The sequence below is a fragment of the Neltuma alba genome, unplaced genomic scaffold (assembly GCF_004799145.2).
Source record: "Neltuma alba isolate B1F8T4 unplaced genomic scaffold, ASM479914v2 tig00011245_pilon, whole genome shotgun sequence".
Lineage (NCBI taxonomy): Eukaryota > Viridiplantae > Streptophyta > Magnoliopsida > Fabales > Fabaceae > Neltuma > Neltuma alba.
In genome coordinates, this window is record NW_021635962.1 from 144,942 (window position 1) to 162,387 (window position 17,446).

Here is a 17,446-nt window from a genome sequence, read left to right on the forward strand (position 1 = left end):
ATTCCTTACACATTTGCTTATTTTCCAACTCTAATCCGGCTAGGCACGTTAAACCTAGTTAACCTTGATCTAATTCAATTATCAATATCGAACAATAACAGTAATTAAAACCGCAAATGAAAACTTCGAGAGTAAATCACAGTGTAAATAGTTAAATTTGAACGAAATTAAAGCATAACTTGAATACCAATGAAAAGAGAGAGACAGAGAGAGGTGGAAAGTTTGCAAACTGGAAAACTTCAAATAAGATAATATAAGGAAATGAAAGGATTTTTATGCCAGCTAGCTAGATAATTCATAATCGTTAAGGGGAGAATTAATTCGTAATTAGCGCTGTAAAAGGAAAGTGAACGAGACAAAGATTAATGCTAAGTATAGAAGGAATTAATTCAAAGCTAGGAAGTACAGACAAGAAAAGAAAGGAGGGCGGTGAAGGGAATAAATTGAAGGCACACGAAACAGTAGCCTTTTAGTTAATGAGAGACAGACTGGGAGGATAGGGTTGTTGAAAGGCTATAATACTCTCATGTGGAATTCTGCAGTTCGATCGTCGTGCCACTTGGCTCTGTCATTTTTCTGTATACATACACTCAGAAATATACCCTTCTAATTAAAGTTGGTTCTATATCTATCTATCTGTCATTCTGTCTGTCTTTTCAATATAAACGGACCGGTGAATATATGATGAGGAGGAGGAGGAGAAGAGGAAGAAGAAAAAGTGAAGAGAGACCAATCCTTTAGTACGTGTCAGTATGGGATTAGTGGAGAGTAAGCCTGGGAATATACCAAAATTCTGCTAGGCTGGCCGGCAATAACTCGTAGTGGTTCATACCCATGACCAAAAAAGACGAACCTGTAGCCACCGCTGGTCTTACCATCATGAGCATGTGGTGTGGTCTGGCTCAACGCGACTTGGACCACGACTCAGAAAAGCAACATAACCCTAGCTAGTTCCAAATCCAACAACCACCGCACCCACACTTGGCACTCTTTCATTTGCTACAACGGGCGGTGGCTCTCATTTCATACTAGATTCTTTTCACGTATATGAATAAATATGTATATATTTGGATTGACGGAATTTCATTTGAGAGGATGTAATTTAAAAATATACTGTGCGTATTAATATTTGTAAAAATATTACCAAACATTAGATCATCAGGGACCATGTTATTGAAATTGAATTCATATATTTTAAATTAATATGCGTATAACATCGCATAGTTATTATAATATAGAAAGGTTGTTTTTGCATGTTGTTAATCCGTTTTAATTAATTTCGTTGGCACAGGATGAAAAAAAATTCTGTTTCTATATATTTCATCGGTTTTGATAGATTTTAAAAGCTTTTTGAAAGGATAGCTAGCTTAGAGTTTGATTTCTTGGGCCACTGGCCGTTTGGCCGAGTGGCGTGGGTGTGTGTGTTGGGTGCGTGTGTTGCGGGTTCGATCCCGCCCTGATGTAATCCACAAAAAAAAAGAGTTTGATTTCCTAGTGTCACCTATCATATTGATTGATCCAGTAGTTCTGATAACAATAGAAAAGAGATCAATCAGAAGAAAATTATATATATTCCTCTTGTCCTAAATATTAGATATATTTTACAGTATAAATTATTTTAAAAAATAAGTATTATATTTATCACCGAATGAGTATTTATATATATGGCGTAGATATTCTTCTGCGTCAGCCGCACATTATTGGTATTTGAAACTGTTGTTTCATGTCTCGTCATTTAACTAACAAATTAATTTATTATTATACCTAAGTTTATTCTATTTAGAAACCATCCGTCATCTCAATTTGATGTAAATGCAGAAGGGAGAGAAAGGAAGTGGATATATATTTGCAAACATATTCTATTGGCATTTTCCCAGGCCACTGTCCATCTTTTTACTGTGCCGCCATAACGGATCTTCCGATCACTATTGTGTCAATGAGCAAAAATCTGGTCGCTGATGAGAATAATATACATATATAAAACAATATACATATATATAATTTGATGTAAATTAAATTAAAGGCCTTTTTAATATAAAGCAGCACTTGTGCAGAGAATATCTCCCTTTTAAAAAAAAAACTTTTGCTTCAAATTAAACACACCTTTTTCCCAGCACCTATGGCTTTCCTTCGTCAGTATTTTATTGTGATTCAGTGTTCAACAAAGTATATTGCAAAGTAGAAAATCTAACCTTTTCTCCTTACCCCAATTAATTAAAGAAATTATCAGTCCCGTTAATTGTAACTCCCAACTAGAAAGTTTAATCACGCATGGGGACATCCTAATAATTAACTATTCAACTTTTTTAATGAAATCTTTTCCTTTTGAATTCAAATAACGGAGTCTGCCGAATACTTCTATGCGAGTTTAATTAGATATAAAGTTGTGTCTCAACAATTATACAAAAACTTATAATATACATGTACTGGGATCAAATCGTAGATTTACATACATAATTTTTTTTTGCAATATACATAATTTATATATATATATCAAAGTGCTCCAGTGGGGGTGTGTACGTTATTTTATGTGGATGAAACGATAAAATATTCCTGTCCTTGGTCGGTTTTGTGCTTTTCAAAGTTTCATAATTGATCAGAAGCAGAGTTGTGCTTTACATTTTTGTTTGGTTGATAAATAAAAAGAAAAAGGCTATATAATCGATCGCATTGCTAGCCTTTGTATTAATGCGCTGAGATTTTCTGATCGTTCATTAACGCTCTCTCATCTCCTTTTTATCTTTGGTAGGGTTCTGAAACTTCCATTATTAATGCATGCATGTGGCCCACATTTCATAAATAATTTGGACCATATATTAAAACAAAATTTGACAGTGGTCGATTAATCAACAATTATTGATTAGCGAAGAAGGAAATGTGAGTGTGTGGAGAGATCCAAAGGGGAAATATCAAAGTTAACATGTGGATCTAAAAGGAGCAAAAAGAAGAACAAAAGATTGCGGGAATATATAATTCCAATGTATTTGGGGTCCATTTTGATGCAATGCAATCACCTTTCGATCAACTAAATATAGTAAAATACTTGTCATAATTCAATTGAACACATTTGTTTTCAGTTCAACATAAAGTATCACGCGTGGTTGGAAAGTAATTAAAATCCCAAATTATTCATTTTAATGAATTTTATTTTTAAATGTTCCGAATTTCTTGTAAGTTCTGTCCAGTTTCACACACCGAAAGAGGAAAGAAATGTACTCATAGGAACAAGCAAAATGATGCATGTGAAGGTTATAACGTGTCACGTGATGAATGGGCCTTTTTCTCAAAAACTTTGATTAGTACTCACTCACTCTCTAGTATAAAAGTACTTAATGTTTTAAAATATATTTATATAATTTTAAATCATATATCATTTTATAAATGAAATAAATTAATTTATAAAAAATAAAAAATATAAGAGATAAAATAAATTAATTTTTTTATCTCTGGCAATTAAAATTAAGAAAGAATTATAATTAGGCCTCAATTTAATTATCTTAAAGTTTATTGATAACTGAAAAGTAAATAATAACAAATTTCATAATAGAACATGACAATAAGTTTACTAAGATTTTTTGATAATTATTTTTTTATCTCTTGATAATTCTCCTTGAAATCAATTCCATTTTGGCTTCATGTATACAAAAAAAACGAAAGGGATGAATAAGGGTTGGTTCTTGGCAAAATCATTGATACAGAGACATGGTGCGCAGCAGCACTATTGATAGCAGCAGCACTTGCAGGAGATCGCACAAATTCCAACCTAAAGCTTCAAGCCATTTGACAGAAACCACACCAAAAAAGAAACGACACACACATACTACTACAACGCAAATCTAATTAACATTATCTCATTTTCATTTTTTTTAAAATATTCAGTCTTCAATAACAATTTGTTTCTTGGAAGAATAAATGAATATAAAAACAACAATCCGGAATGGTCATATTCCGGGAAGTACGTGGGCATGAGATCGATCCTACGTGCATTGGAGAGTATAGTACAGACACAAATACAGAGAGAGAGAGAGAGAGAGAGAGGGTGATGGTCAAATCATGGGGTTTTCTTTTGTGGTGCAGTTATATCAGATATGTTGCCTTTTCTGGCAATACGCAGAGAAAGATCTGCAGGATAGGAAATACCCTAAACTTAAAATAGGGCATAGCCCAACCGTACACCTAGCGACCCCCAAGAGAGAAAAACTGGTGCTCAGTATGGAGGGTTAAGGATAGATTGAGAAGATGAACAATATTGTGGGTTTTTTTTTTAAAAAAAAAAGATCATGAATAATAATACAATTAAGAAAAAAATATAATTAAGTCCTAAAAAAGATATTTAATTACCTAAAAATTTATTAACAAATAAAGGGTAAATAATAAAGAATGATAAAATCACTTGTTACTGAGATTTTTTTATAATTAATTCTTTTAGACCCCTTAATAATTCTCCTTAGTACTATCAAGGAAGCAGCTGCAGGAGTGCGTGGGCAGTGGACAAGTGGGGCATTAGGGATAGAACCATATGCCTTCTTAGCTTTTTTCCATCTCTCCTTGGGCTCCCTTTTTTTGGCACTTTCTTCTTGTTTTCCTCATTCAAACCCTTCCTTGGCCTTTCCCTCTCTTTCTTATGTGTCTCTCTCCTATTGGCCCTCACCCTTCCTTATGACCCCCTTTTGCTTTTTTTGCTTTTCATGTTCTATGTGTCTTCATTTCAAAAATATTCCCCTTTGTCATACGTGTCTCTCTCCTATTGATTCTCAGTTTCTTACCTTTGCACGGATTGCCCTCTGACTTTTCAGTTTTTACTCGCTTCCTCCCTTCAAGTTGACCCATACTCGTTAGATTCCCTTCAATCCCTTATTCAATATTACTCTCTTCATTCCTACCGATAAGTGAGAGCTGACCAAATTATTTACATCGAAATATTGATAAAATTATTTTAAAACAATAAATGTACAAAACATATAATTTTCTTTAAAAAAAACTTAAGTCAAGTTTATTCTATTCATTACATCAAATTTTCTAATCACACAGCCATGGGTGATTTTTTGTTTTATATAGATTATAATTAAATACTATTAATACTAGTATTTTAAAAATAAAACACATGGTTATGGAATCGGTTTCAATGCTCATTATTTTGATGAGTACCCCAAACTCATCACACTTAAATCATCCATATGTCATATAGATGATCTAGATTTGATTTTTTTAAATTTTTATTCATTTAAAATAATTATTTTAATATGTATAGAATCTAAAATAAAGATACTCTCTTAACTATCATTCTTTAAAAAATAGTTTTTTTATTTAAAAATAATTAATTAACAATTTTAAATTTGAACTATTTAAATTAGATATAGATGGTCTACATCTAACGAGCTTAGGAAGCTCGTCAAAGTAATGAGCATTAAAACTGGTTCCATTAATTATATATGATTGGAGAACTTAACATAATGAATATAAAAAACTTGATGTAAATATTATATTTTTCTTAAATATGTTCTTATTTATGAAGATTATGAGTGACGAAATGTGAGAAAAAAATAAGAGGAAATGAGTGAGAAAAATATGCAAGAAAAACATATAATTAATTGGAAATAAAAAAAAATCATTAAATTTGTAGGCAAACACAAAATGTTGCTTATATATATATAGTACTAATCTCATGTTAGAAGATGCTTCTGGTATATCGGGATTTTTTCGGGGCCAACCTTAAGAAGTATTAGTCACCTTTAATTCTCTCATAGGTATATCAATGAAACGTTATTGACTCATTAACTTTGTTTCAGAATAAAATATTTTTTCAACTTTGCTTTCATTTCAAAATATAAAAAAATATATATTATACTAGCTTTCAAATTGTAATAAGGATAATATTTGAAAATAGTTCATTAATAACTCATCATGTGACTTATATTATACACTGAGATTTTTTTAAAGGATATTTGGATTAATATTTTAAAAGTTATTTCTTGCTATACGGACTGAATATGTTAAATCAATTTTGTCTTTCGAAGTTTTTTTTAATATATGTATATATAAACGTTGAAAACTTTTAGTACATGATTCAACTTTTTTTGGGGTCATGAAACATGTTTGGTATCATTTTGAAATTTGTGTGTCGATGGACGGCTGTCATATTGATTGTCATATCAAATATTTAAAGTTCTTAGTATATTAAAAAATTACGGAATAATAGTATAGTACGAGACAATTTATTTTGTAAACTTCTCACATAATTAAGGGAATAATGGAGAGAATACTTTTGTCGGGAATGAAAGTATATTAAGGGATTTTAATTGGTGCCTGGAGAGTAAAAATTCTTTGACAGAGAATTTCTAAACTATATAGATAATTGCGATCGAAATTCTCAGGATGGAAAGTATTTTTTTTTTTTTGAAAGTTTGTTTCTGTGGGTATATCCTCGGAACAAATTCATCATCACATCTGCATAAAACTAATCTAATTAACTTGAATGTCCGGTCAAAAAAAAAAATCTAATTAACTTGAATGCACTCTGACGCAATCTTCCATTGTCTTTTTGGACGGTGATGGATCAAATATAATACTTCGCTTGTTTTTTACAAATCCAAAACCAAGCCGTTGAATTAACAGGAGATCGAGTGACTTTATAAATTTAAAGAAGCCTCGTGACATTTAAACAGAAAGAATTAAATAAATTTAAAAAAAAAAACAAGAAGAAGAAGAAGAACCGGAGTGAAAATAGACCATAACTAGATGCTGTGACAATATTTAATGCTAAGATGTCTAAACGTGAATCAGCGTCCGCTGATGCGAGAAATGCCACATATAAAATATAATAAAATGAAAACACTTAATTAATTAACAGGTTGTTTGGATGAAAATCAAACTATGATTTTAGAAGTGATTTTACGGGAGTTTGAAATAAGTATGTGAAAGGGATTTTCCCCGACTTGTGTAAAATTACTTTTAAAAAAGACTTTTTGGAGAAACCAAACATCCTTAATATTTTGAATGAGATATAGTATCACTTGTTTGTACTCTTCTCTCATTTTAGGCCTTGCCCCCGTTGTGTCCACTTTTGTTCCTTACAAGTGACATCAAAGTCAAGTTTGATTTCGAAACTCACACGAAGACGTCATTTAAAACCTGTAATTTTAAGGTTAAAATGTTTGCATAACCCAAATTTTGAGTTAGATGTTTATATGGCATTGGTTCCGTTACTCATATCTCATCTCATTCCGAGTTTCTCTCCTTATTAGATTCCATCTAATCTCACGTTAATACATGTAAAAATATATATATCTATACATATATGGTACCCGAGACTAGACGGTTAGACCACTATATAGCATTTGTTCCTTTCCTAAATGTATATATGGTTAATCCAACTGTATAGGTCATCAAACACTACTAAGCTATTCCAAAGCTTAATTAAAAATAACTGTCAAAAGTTTCCTGTTGTCAATTTAGCGTCTATGTTTCCAAATTAGGTCCACTAATGATGCATGCTAATCCAATACCTAATTCATAATATTATTTAAAATTTAAACGTCTATACATGATTGGTAAACAAAGAACCTAATAAACAAAGCAAAATTCGGATTCTCGAATGTAAAAGTTTGCAAATTGTTGAGTCAACTTCGAATAGATCCATCCAGTTAGAGGGCATAGAAATTAGTGTGATTTTAACAATATAATAATTGAATGTTTAGACCTCTAAACTTAGTTTTAATTATTATAATTAGCATTAGTTATTAGATTTTTTTCTCGCTAAGAAGAATAAAGCATACACAAGAGTTTCTTCCGTCCTGTATTCCACAATTTGATCGATTTATATGTCACTAGCTAGGCCAAAAAGCCATTGACTTTGAGATATATTTAAAATAATCTCAAACTTTTTTATTTGGCGGTAAATGCTGGCCACAATATATACGAGGAACTCGAGTCACTAAACATTATGACTATATAAAAAAAAAAAGACTAAATAGTAGTCCAACATCTATCGGCCAATCTAAAGCTGAGTGTTGTTACTTCAATGGAAAGAAACACGTTTTCTAACCGATAGGTTAGATCAACTGATAACAGTTGTTTTAGTTTAATGACGGGTTTTGCGTTCTAAACGTGGGAACACAACACCCTAGGGGTTAGAGGCAAAAATCTCAATGGTTTCTGTCATTTCTCAAATCCAGATTAATTTGGGCCTGTTGAGTAGTTTTCTTAAAATGTGATTTTTGCAGTTCCCAAATTTATATTGAATATTCAATTGTCTCACTCAGTTTTTAGCTAGTGTGAGTATTAATCTCTTCAGCAGATCTCTATATACTAGTATAAATTAGAATTTATAGAAAACTACTATTAATAAGATAATAACTGTGCTGTTTACCTTAGAACTCATAAAATATGAACTCAAAGTCCTATAGTATAAAAATACAATGAATTGAGCATGTAATCGCGGGTCTTTACTCTTTACAGAAAATATAGCATTTTCACGAGAGGACTAAGGATTTTCTATTGAAAAAAACCTAGGTCAAATTTCTTATATTTATTATGTTAAGTTTTTTAATCATATATGGCCATATGTCCTTTTATGTTTCATATGAATTTATAATTAAATACTATGAATGCTATTGTTTCAAAATTAAGATACATGACTATATATGATAGAAAAACTTGACATACTATAGATGTAAGTAACTTGATATAAGTATTCTCCCTTTCTGTTATATTGTTTCCCTTTTATCCTCATGATTGAAAAAATCAATTGATATGTACTAAATAAATTTGTAGGCTTCAATATTTTTTTTTTATTTTTTCTCTATTATATTCTTTTTTCCTTATGAAGCCCGTAATTTTCAGCAATCGAACATGCTTTTGGAATCTAACTAATCCAACTATTGATTATTCGTTTTGCACTAGCCGCATTTTTTTTTATGACATTCGAAATTCAGCAGAAATTCTCCGATAAAGCGTCACATCGCTTTTAAAAAGGAGGAAAAATTAATAAAAAATGAAAGGAAAAAGGAAGGTACGTGAATTTATTTCTTAACCATCCGTAACCAAAACAATTGCTAAATTTCTTCTTGTAAAATATATTGTCAAAAAACGTTTAAAATTTGTTTAACGATTTAGATACAGCCTTTCTTCAATGGGTGCAGTTTTTGTTTTGTCGTGTTCAACATATTTTTGACTATGTGTAAGCGAAAAACATTTACTTATAATACGTCTTACATAGTTAAAGAAAGTCACACTTGTTGAAGATAAGTTGCACTTGTTCAAAAATTGAGTTCATCTTTAGCAATAATTTTTGCAACGAGAAGTTTGTTCTGTTTTAACAATTTTTTTATTTTAAAATAGCCAATAAGTGAATTTTCTTTGTTCCATAACCTTTGGCGAGTTTACGGTAAATAACGAAATAATCTTACTGTTTCTCACCCAGTTATCTCAAACTTTGCCCAAGAAATGTCGCAATATGAAGCTGGCCCCGAAGATATCAGAATTAATTTTCTAACTATAGATTTTACGTTTTGATATTTTCACTCTAACTAGCAACAACGCGAGAATATCGAAACTATTTATAGATATACATTAATATTGCTTAATCATCCTGTTTGCATGTGTTTGTCGCTAAAACGAATAATGATGTCATTACTAATGATATTAGAAAACTTGGGGGGCAACACAGTCTTGTTTATTGGATATATATATATATATATATATAGAGAGAACAAAAACTTTTTTCTTAGGGGAAAAAAAAACCATCTTGACTAGCTAGTTTCACCAGCCGCATGACAGCCCTCCTAATAATGAATGGAATGTGATTCTTTAATTAGTTTGTTTTTCTTATAAAGTGAAAAAGTAAAATAAATAGAAATGAGAAATAATATTGAAAAGGGCATTTAGAAGATGCAATAAAATGCTGAAACATTAAAATCCACCAGATGTGATTACTATGCCCGCTTCCTCCGAATTTGGTACTCAAACTATCTTTATCTGTCAATTTTAGGATCGTCCTTCCTTTTTTCGGACATTATTATTTAGTTATTCTCGATCTCTCTAACATTCCATTGCAGTCAAAATTGTAACTTGTAACTAATTAATGTCTCTGTTCTGTGTCCGCAAATAAATAAATAAATATAAATAAAACTATCGTCTGTTATTCTGTTAAGAAATTCAATTCTCAAATTTGAATTTCATCGATGGAAAAGAAATGCTATAGCAACCACAAGCAAGAAGATGCATAGAGCTGCGAGAGACTAAGGATAATATTAATTGGATGCAACACTTTGTGAGATAAGTAAATAAAACGTAACAAGAAAAATATCACTATTTTGTAATCTGATACTGTATTATTGATTATTTCAAGCATTATACAGTATATGATATAATACAAATAAATTCATCATGTATACTCAAAACTAATTTTTTTTAAAAATAATCTCAGAAGCTTAATGGAATGCCTTGGTGGAGCAAAAACTAAAAAAAACCAAAAAAAAAAAAGCCATGACATGAATCACATCCCACACACCCACACAACTTTTTCAGTTTTCCCCCCCTAATTTATACAAAAGGGGAAAAAATTTTAACACTTGAAAATTAGACTTGTGACGGAGGGTCGACCATTTGGTTTAAATGAATAGTCACGAAAGAGACATCACAGTAAACAATTTTGTTCTTTTGAAAAAATAAAAACAGAGCATTGCTTGGAGGTCTAGCTAGTTAGCATTGTTTAATAGTTTGTAGGCAGACAAGGCGCATCTAGTTCTGTGATCAGCCTGATGGCAAGGCCTACCACTAGCTTTCTACCTCATATTATTATTATTCAAATTAAGCCTCCCTTTAAGAGATGACTTAATTATACAATTCTTTTTCCATTTATTTTATTTTTAGCAGCGATTATTATATTATATCGCTCTTATAGTTCAAAAGAGAGTAGTTTACTCGACTGTAGCCATATTTATTCACATAAAAATCAATATATTGATGAAATTTATATGAAAAAGTGAAAAATTAATAAAATTAAATTAAAATGATGAGCAATTCAGGCTGATGATGTGATAAATTAGGAAACAGGCACGGAAATGAGAAAATAGATGATTATTGTGGAAAATGGAGTGAGAGATGATCGACGTCAGGAACTTTTGAGGTGGGTATATAAGTGATGGACAAAATGCCTCATCCCCTGTAACCCAAAAAAAAAAAGCCTCATCATCCCCCATAAATGCAGAGGCCACATGCCTTTTATACTCTTTCATTCACAGTCATTTTCAAAACACACACACAGCTGTGGGACAATTCAAGTCAGCCTTCAGTCCAAAGAGGATCCCTAAAAGATCAACCCCTGACGCTAGCCCTTTTGTTTCCACACGCACCTTATTATTCCCTTCTCATTTTTATATAAATAAATTCTACACACAAACTCATCTCCATCTACAAGTGTGTGTGTAGGGGATTCTCCTTGGAGGGCTAATGTTATTTTTTAATATAATGGATAGAAGCATATAACCCCTTTTAGTACGTCATATGACTTTCCAAAAACAATAAGAAAATGAAAGCACAGTTTTATTTTGTATGGATGATTATAATCATAACTTGTGAGATTTAACCTAACAAGTCACATTGGTCTTCCCAAAGTTGATTCCTTTGCTTTCTTCTTAAGACATTTTTTTTGACCTAAATTGAATACATTACTTATTATTTGGATGGAGTGTTAATCAGCGTTTTTGTCCCTTTGAGTAATTGTAGGGTGCTCTTGACCTCACCAGAGCCTGTCATGGTCTGTCTCTCTAGTGCTTCCTCTACCTGTCACTCTTTTTCACGCCTTTTCCCTCCCATTATCAATTTAAAGACATGCTCATGTCACTAAGCAAGAAGATCATTAGCTATGTTTTTAATATCTCCAAAAGTTTTCAAAGTTACTACAAATAAAAGCTGAAGAAAAAACAGATGGGCGGCCAACTTAATGAAAGCGATTTTGCATGTTAACCAATGATCAATGAACAAAAGCACGCGCAATTAGTTATTGAGCACCCAGACTTTGTCAATATTAGACGTAATTTGTGATCGCCGTAACACAGCTCTTTATTTGAAACGCAAGTACAGACTAGTTGGAATGAAAAAGTTGAACGCTTGGGATAAAAATCTGACATAGTATAGTGTTGTGTTGGCCAACTTGGGTCAAATCCGAGCCACAGAGACCATTATTGAATGGCAAAGACAGTGAAGATGGCATATGAACAGAAGCAAGAATTTGGAAAGAGATGCTCGAACCGACATATGAGGCTCCGCACCTCAAATCTAAGCCCTGTTTTACCGAACTTAAACTTAAAACTCTTGGTGATGAGGGGGATAAAAAAACTCTCTTGGTGATAACGGGGGAAAACAACAGGACACTATCTATTTTTCTATAATAAGCCGTTTATTAAATACAAGCTATTTGTAGAATAATAATAATCAATGATTTTTTAATTTTATTCTTATTAAATATAGCAAAAAAATAAATAAGAGATAGCGTTTCTTTAATACGACTGGAGGTGATACATTTTTTTTTCCCGAGTATGTGAGAATGGAATACAAATAACTTTTATGTACTTATTTATATAAAAACAGAATGGTATATAAAAAGGCGTCTTTTTACGGTGGCGTAGTCGGGGGTCCCACTGAACCCGGTTCTGTAAGCCTTTTCCTCCACCTACAAATAGCCCCTCTTCCCTCCCCTCCACGATCATCATCATCGGCAGCCATTCCAAACAACCACATCAGCCTCATCATCTTCCTTCTTCCTTTCCTCTGCAACTCGCACTCACAGTGGTCTCTCAGAAGACCTCTGTTGGATGCTTGTTGCCCCCTCTAAGGTAAATGAAAACCCCTTCAAATTTCGAAGCTTTTTGCTCACCTGCTTCTTGGGTTTCTTGTTTTCTGTTCTATTTTGGCGTTTTTCTGATCAAGTTTTCGTCTTTTTTGTTTGCAGACAAGTAGTTGCGTGTACTTCTCCTTTGAGTTATTGGAGATGTCAGCTCAAGGTTTAATGTCCTTGTCTCGGGGATGGCGGGCGAGACTAGGCTCGCGCAGAAGCAGGGCATAGTCACTATTCTGAGCTCTGACTATGAGAGGAACAGAGCTTCATCTTCTCCTTCCCTGCGACGCACTCTATCCGCAGACATGTCCTCTAAGAAATGGCTCTCTCAAAATGGGTTCTTCTCTCCCATGAAGAAGACTGTTTCATCCCAGAGGCTCTCACATTCAGAAACCATCGTTGCTGCTTCTGCTGCTGACTCGTGCTCCTCGTCTGAATCAGACTCATCGGATGACTGCGAAGAAAGGAAAGATCTGGAGGCTGAAAGTATTGGGAGCACAATCCGAAAAGACAAAAACAAGGAGAGTGAGAAGCCCGGAGCGTTTGACATCTGGAGCTCCATTGTATCCCAGAAAACCAACGAGGATGCCTCCAAATCATCCCTGCCTCCTCCTTATATTCACCCACTTGTGAAAAGATCACAAAGCTCTCTGAGTGAGAAAAGCCTCCAGATTTGCACAGAGAGCCTCGGATCCGAAACAGGGTCCGATGGGTTCTCTTCATACCCGTCATCTGAGACCGGAGAAACAGAGGAAGATAACGACGATGAAGAAGAAGAATCAGAGAAAGAGGCACTCCAAGAACAACGTGAGCCAGAGGAGGACTTCGTTGTGCCAAAATTCAATTACTCTGCGACTTCCAAGAAAGCTGGTCCTCGTTCTTTCCCCCCTCCCCTTCCTTCTCTAACTCGCCAAGATGGACCCTCTGTTCACATGAGGTCCCGCCGTGAAAATGGAAGGCTTGTCCTCGAAGCTGTGTCCGTTCCTTCTCAGAACAACTTCTGTGCTCATCGCCAAGATGGTCGCCTTCTCCTCACTTTCAATAATCTTGCCACCAACGAAGAATTCCAGCACGATGAAGATGACGATGAAGAAGAAGAATACCATGTGGACGTAGAAGAGATGGAACAAGAGTTTGGGGAGTTTAAGGATGATGCTGAAGAAGAGAATGAACATGAGGAGGATGACGATGAGGAAAAAGAGGAGGAAGAGATCGACAAAAGGGAGATAGAACAAGCACCAATATTATCTAGTGGAGTTGAAAGTGTGCATAGGTTAGGATTGACTATGAACAAGCCAATTGGGTTTGTGAATAGGAACCCAAAGTGGTCGGAGAAGTTGAACGAGGTGGTGAATTCGGAGGATGTTAAGGTTGTGGAGAAAAGTACCACTGGCGCGAAATCATCACTTCCACCAAGGCCAAGGGCGGCTCGATCGGTCCCATCAGCGCCAGCTGGGGCAACTTCTGCGGTACCATCTTTCAATCGTTATGAATACTTCTGGAGAGCCAAATCCACAAATCATCCCCAGAATAGCTCACCACTGAAGAACAGTTGCAAGCGTATAGTCTCTGAGGCAATTAATCAAACACCTCAGGAGCAACAGAAATTGCTGGTTCTGAGAGGCAAAAATGGTGATTACATGGTTCACAATTGGAGGAGTTGCAAGGAGTCTAGAAGATCCTTTCTATTCTGGGAACCACATTTGGTTGCAACATCCTGAGTCACATAACAATTAGACAATTCACAATCCCATACGCCTTGTGGCCCCACAGCTAATCCACAAAATCCATTTGCTCAAATTATTAATTACTCCATCCGTTTCTCCCAACCCAGTTCCGCTCTTTCTGGGAGAAGTCATCAAATAAAAGATATGGAGAAGGATATAGAGAGAGAGAGAGAGAGAGAGAGAGAATTACTTCTAATTTGCCAGATCAAGGAAATGACTTGAACAGTGTCATATTTATATATGATATTGATGTGATATGTATTTATATTTGTGAATTCGTCTTGCTTTTTTTCTGATTGCTCTTGCTATGGATGAAGAGCTTGGCTATAAAATTTTGAACATTTTTTCCAAGAAGGCGATCCAGAGCGCCTTCCCACTGCGAAGTGGGAAGGCTTTCGGATGGCTTGTCTTGTCCTCACGCTTTGTTATTTATGCAACTCTTGTGATATTTATCAAAGTTGTTGAAAATTCATCCCGTAACAAGTGTTCATATCAGGTTGTTTATTTATTAATTTTAAAACAAAAGATTATGTAATATTTGTTGTATGATGTATTTTATTTTTCCATGCGGCTAATTGAGTTAGATTTGAGGTACTGAATGCCCAGAACTCTTTTCATTGGAATAAAAGGAAGAAACAGAAAAGGGGGGAAACACGGTTCAAAATTTCAAAATGGGGGTGAGCTCGTGTTTGACTTGGGTGGACCGTGTTGTCCGGGGGAGAATGATGAAGGAGGCCTGCTTTTGAATTTGGAAGGTTTTATGTGAAGAGAGCCAATGGGGCTCCAAATCGGGTCACGTCTACATTTTATGGTCTTGTTTTTGGGAAACATGACGATCTACCTCTTGATATGTTTTGCTTTGCTTGCTTCAGCCCTAACCTTAGACAGTGACTGCTGCTACGTATAACCAATAACAACCTCCAGCGCCTAGATCAACAGATCAGAATTGTTCTAATTTAATCACGGGTTTCAAGTTCAAAGCATGGGAATACAGTAGCGCAAGAGGCCAAGGTCTCTCCCTTACCGAATCCAGCTTAGTCTGGGCTGTTGCTAAAAAAAAATCCCCAGAGAATATGAACAGAGAGAGAGGGTTGTACTGGATATTATTTCCGTGCATCTCTTAATTGATAAATACTAGCGTTTATTAACCTTTCCTTTTTTTGGTGTTACAGTACTGATTTAATACGGAGTGATGTCTGCGTTAATCTAGAAGGAAGGAAAGTATGACAGCGTGTGTACTGAGCACCATGGCAATCATTTTACGATTACATGATTAAACAATGATGGAAGGGACAGTGACATCACCATCCACTTCAACCGAAAATACATTATTGCAGCCTTCTCAACCGAGCCATGGGTGGGTGACCACTCCAATGTTACCCAATTATTACCTCCAATTTTTAATACTCCTCCGGTCCTTAATGTAAGATACATTTAATTAATTTGATTAGATTAAGAAAGTTAGGTAAGTTAGTTAATTATAAGAAATGTGACACGTTTTTTCAAAAATACCATAATCTTCTTTCTTAATACCTCTTCTTTCTTTTCTACTTGATTATAGTTGAGAGAGTATCTATAGGGGTAATTTAGAAAAATTGATAAATATAAAAAATGGGTCTTATATTTAGGACCAAAACCAACTCAATAATTGGGTCCCATATTAAGGACTGGAGGAGTATACCAGGCTAATTGAAAGATATTAATTATTTATAACAAATAATTTTTTTAAAAAATATTATTGTTAATCATATATATTAACTAGAATTATCATTTAATGAAATATTTAATACGTGTCATTATTATAAAGACTGTCTTAAAAAATAAATAAATATAAGAGACAAATTGAATTGGGATCTTATATCTAGAATTAAATTAGCTTTTGTATTAAGGGCGAGAGGTAGTATATAATTTTTCAAACTGATTTTTTTCCTTTTAACTTTACTCATTAAATGTTGTAAAGGAAAAAAAATTGTATAAAACTGCATTTAAACATTAACCCCATTGTTTGGATATTCTAGATCAAGAAACTTTTATAGAACAAACTTATATTGTGGAGCAGGTTTGGATATTTTATTAATGTTTTTATTATCAATTTTATATAGAAAATCATGTATAATTTTTTTCAAAAAAGATATTATAATGTTATAGAGATATTTTATTGGATGATATGATTTTAACTCCCCTTACGTGTTATAATAGGTCCCAAACACATAGGGTTGCGTTAAGCTTTCAACAGCCAACATAAAACTATGCTAAATTTTCTATGACATGTTGGGCCTGTTGTCCAGAAACAACTCACTTTATGACTCGAGTACTGTGACACGTGAGCGAACGCCGCTATATTGACGGGGTATCGTGTTACTTGCGCAAAGCCTCAAAGGCTGTTGCGTTTTTCTGGACAAATGCAGCTATCAAAACTCAAAAGTTGATCCCCGAGAACAATATCAGATTTGGCAGTTGGGATATTAGGACCTTGTCTCGAAAATATATGGAGGTGGTGGGCGTTATGAATTAGAGAAAAAGGCGTCATGTTGTGTTGTGTCTTCACGAAATTAAACAAAATGCAATTCTCTCACTGAAACAAAAAACGCAATTTACACATATATATTGACACAAGGACTTATTTGAACTTGCAAATGTATATGTAAATATTTTCATAAAACTCTCCTCAATTTTTTTTTTTTGTATTTCATAGAACATAATTTAAAAATTGTTCATAAGTCATTTCAAGCAAACGCTTGAATAGCCACGAATCAGAAGCCGGCAAGACTCTTCATGGGATATTTTCCTTTATTTGTAAACATTTCATTCCTCTATTTTGTTGGTCCGTATCATTTGGCGCCAAAAGACAATCAAATCAACAAATTGGCAACCCTCGCCC

The 17,446-nt window shown here is 33.8% G+C and overlaps 1 protein-coding gene across 2 annotated transcripts; it reads left to right on the top strand.

Moving 5' to 3' along the window:
• The first annotated feature begins 5,516 nt into the window (after nt 1-5,516).
• Nucleotides 5,517-14,916, top strand: LOC114762899 (protein FAF-like, chloroplastic). 2 transcript variants are annotated; one of them, XM_028952504.1, is made up of 2 exons: nt 5,517-5,522; nt 13,005-14,916. In XM_028952504.1, the coding sequence occupies exon 2, from the start codon at nt 13,027-13,029 to the stop codon at nt 14,557-14,559; it is 1,533 nt and encodes a 510-aa protein (XP_028808337.1). In that variant the 5' UTR covers nt 5,517-5,522; nt 13,005-13,026; the 3' UTR covers nt 14,560-14,916. The 2 variants fall into 2 exon arrangements, with proteins under 2 accessions (XP_028808337.1, XP_028808336.1); XM_028952503.1 differs by lacking the exon at nt 5,517-5,522 and adding an exon at nt 12,698-12,836 and having other exon boundaries at nt 12,953-14,916.
• The last annotated feature ends 2,530 nt before the right edge of the window (nt 14,917-17,446 follow it).